This window comes from Ceratina calcarata, unplaced genomic scaffold (assembly GCF_001652005.2).
Source record: "Ceratina calcarata isolate Rehan_Ccalc_2016 unplaced genomic scaffold, ASM165200v1 scaffold901, whole genome shotgun sequence".
In the NCBI taxonomy this organism is placed as follows: Eukaryota; Metazoa; Arthropoda; class Insecta; order Hymenoptera; family Apidae; genus Ceratina; species Ceratina calcarata.
Genome location: NW_017180381.1, coordinates 9,480 through 12,443, shown reverse-complemented (window position 1 = coordinate 12,443; position 2,964 = coordinate 9,480). Strand labels below are relative to the sequence as shown.

Sequence of the window (2,964 nt, the reverse complement as noted above, 5' to 3'; positions counted from 1 at the left end):
ACATTATAGACTGCATGTAGAACACAAATGAAATATTATAATAACCATAAATCTTCACGCAGTAAAATAATAATAATAATAATAATAATATAGAAAGAGGAGAATGAATGAGTAGAAATTGTGAAAGAAATTGGAGCATTTGTTAGGATTTATAAATAGAAAGTTAATAACGAATTGGTGGGAACTTACCGAGCATCTTGCTGAGATCGGCGTTATGGAGATCAGGATTCTCGTCGGCGAGCTTCTTTCGCTCGACCTTTGCCCAGACCATGAACGCGTTCATAGGGCGACGTATCCGTTGCTCCTTGAGACTTCTCTGGGCCGAGCTGCCTGAATGGCACATCTTCACCCCCGCGGGAATCGGCGATATCCCTTGTTGATATTCCAGTGGCGGGCCGGAAGCCAGCCAGGACATGTCCTCCAGTCTCTGCTGCCCGGGACCGCTCAACATGCCAGGTATCTGAAAATCAATTTCCAACATCTCAAAGTTCTGTAATTTACAAGTGACTGAATTTCCTCAAAATTAAGCAACTGTTTCTTTAAAAGGCGTTTCATATAAAAGAAAATTTTGTTTTTCCGAGTTTTCTTACGATTCTTAATTCTTTGTGATTAAGAAATGACTGAATTTCTTCGAAATTATGGAACTGTTTCTTTAAAAGGCGTTTCATATAAAAGAAAATTCTCGCCTAAATAGAAGCGTCGATAAAAATTGTTTTTCCGAATTTTCTTTCGATTCTTAATTCTCTGTAATTAAGAAGTGACTGAATTTCCTCGAAATTGCAGAACTGTTTCTTTAAAAGACGTTTCATATAAAAGAAAATTCTAGCCTAAATGAAGGCGTCGATAAATATCGTTTTTCCGAGTTTTCTTTCGATTCTTACTTTTCTGTAATTAAAAAATCACTGAATTTCCTCGAAATTTCATGGAACTGGAATTTCATATAAAAGAAAATTCTAGCATAAATCGAAGCGTCGATAAAAATTGTTTTTCCGAGTTTTCCTTCGATTCTTCATTCTCTGTAATTAAGAAGTGACTGAATTTCCTCGAAATTGCAGAACTGTTTCTTTAAAAGACGTTTCATATAAAAGAAAATTCTAGCCTAAATGAAGGCGTCGATAAATATCGTTTTTCCGAGTTTTCTTTCGATTCTTACTTTTCTGTAATTAAAAAATCACTGAATTTCCTCGAAATTTCATGGAACTGGAATTTCATATAAAAGAAAATTCTAGCATAAATCGAAGCGTCGATAAAAATTGTTTTTCCGAGTTTTCCTTCGATTCTTCATTCTCTGTAATTAAGAAGTGACTGAATTTCCTCGAAATTGCAGAACTGTTTCTTTAAAAGACGTTTCATATAAAAGAAAATTCTAGCCTAAATGAAGGCGTCGATAAATATCGTTTTTCCGAGTTTTCTTTCGATTCTTACTTTTCTGTAATTAAAAAATCACTGAATTTCCTCGAAATTTCATGGAACTGGAATTTCATATAAAAGAAAATTCTAGCATAAATCGAAGCGTCGATAAAAATTGTTTTTCCGAGTTTTCCTTCGATTCTTCATTCTCTGTAATTAAGAAGTGACTGAATTTCCTCGAAATTGCAGAACTGTTTCTTTAAAAGACGTTTCATATAAAAGAAAATTCTAGCCTAAATGAAGGCGTCGATAAATATCGTTTTTCCGAGTTTTCTTTCGATTCTTACTTTTCTGTAATTAAAAAATCACTGAATTTCCTCGAAATTTCATGGAACTGGAATTTCATATAAAAGAAAATTCTAGCATAAATCGAAGCGTCGATAAAAATTGTTTTTCCGAGTTTTCCTTCGATTCTTCATTCTCTGTAATTAAGAAGTGACTGAATTTCCTCGAAATTGCAGAACTGTTTCTTTAAAAGACGTTTCATATAAAAGAAAATTCTAGCCTAAATGAAGGCGTCGATAAATATCGTTTTTCCGAGTTTTCTTTCGATTCTTACTTTTCTGTAATTAAAAAATCACTGAATTTCCTCGAAATTTCATGGAACTGGAATTTCATATAAAAGAAAATTCTAGCATAAATCGAAGCGTCGATAAAAATTGTTTTTCCGAGTTTTCCTTCGATTCTTCATTCTCTGTAATTAAGAAGTGACTGAATTTCCTCGAAATTGCAGAACTGTTTCTTTAAAAGACGTTTCATATAAAAGAAAATTCTAGCCTAAATGAAGGCGTCGATAAATATCGTTTTTCCGAGTTTTCTTTCGATTCTTACTTTTCTGTAATTAAAAAATCACTGAATTTCCTCGAAATTTCATGGAACTGGAATTTCATATAAAAGAAAATTCTAGCATAAATCGAAGCGTCGATAAAAATTGTTTTTCCGAGTTTTCCTTCGATTCTTCATTCTCTGTAATTAAGAAGTGACTGAATTTCCTCGAAATTGCAGAACTGTTTCTTTAAAAGACGTTTCATATAAAAGAAAATTCTAGCCTAAATGAAGGCGTCGATAAATATCGTTTTTCCGAGTTTTCTTTCGATTCTTACTTTTCTGTAATTAAAAAATCACTGAATTTCCTCGAAATTTCATGGAACTGGAATTTCATATAAAAGAAAATTCTAGCATAAATCGAAGCGTCGATAAAAATTGTTTTTCCGAGTTTTCCTTCGATTCTTCATTCTCTGTAATTAAGAAGTGACTGAATTTCCTCGAAATTGCAGAACTGTTTCTTTAAAAGACGTTTCATATAAAAGAAAATTCTAGCCTAAATGAAGGCGTCGATAAATATCGTTTTTCCGAGTTTTCTTTCGATTCTTACTTTTCTGTAATTAAAAAATCACTGAATTTCCTCGAAATTTCATGGAACTGGAATTTCATATAAAAGAAAATTCTAGCATAAATCGAAGCGTCGATAAAAATTGTTTTTCCGAGTTTTCCTTCGATTCTTCATTCTCTGTAATTAAGAAGTGACTGAATTTTTTCGAAATTACATGGAAC

The 2,964-nt window shown here is 32.5% G+C and overlaps 1 protein-coding gene across 1 annotated transcript in view; it reads right to left on the bottom strand.

Moving 5' to 3' along the window:
• Positions 1-138: 138 nt before the first annotated feature.
• LOC108631529 (transcription factor Sox-17-alpha-A-like) overlaps positions 139-2,964 on the bottom strand; it is a 5,338-nt gene continuing 2,512 nt past the window's right edge. The window contains exon 2 of the mRNA XM_018035515.2: positions 139-460. Coding sequence (XP_017891004.2) covers positions 164-460 — 297 coding nt within the window. The 3' untranslated portion in view covers positions 139-163. The remainder of the gene's footprint in view (positions 461-2,964) is intronic.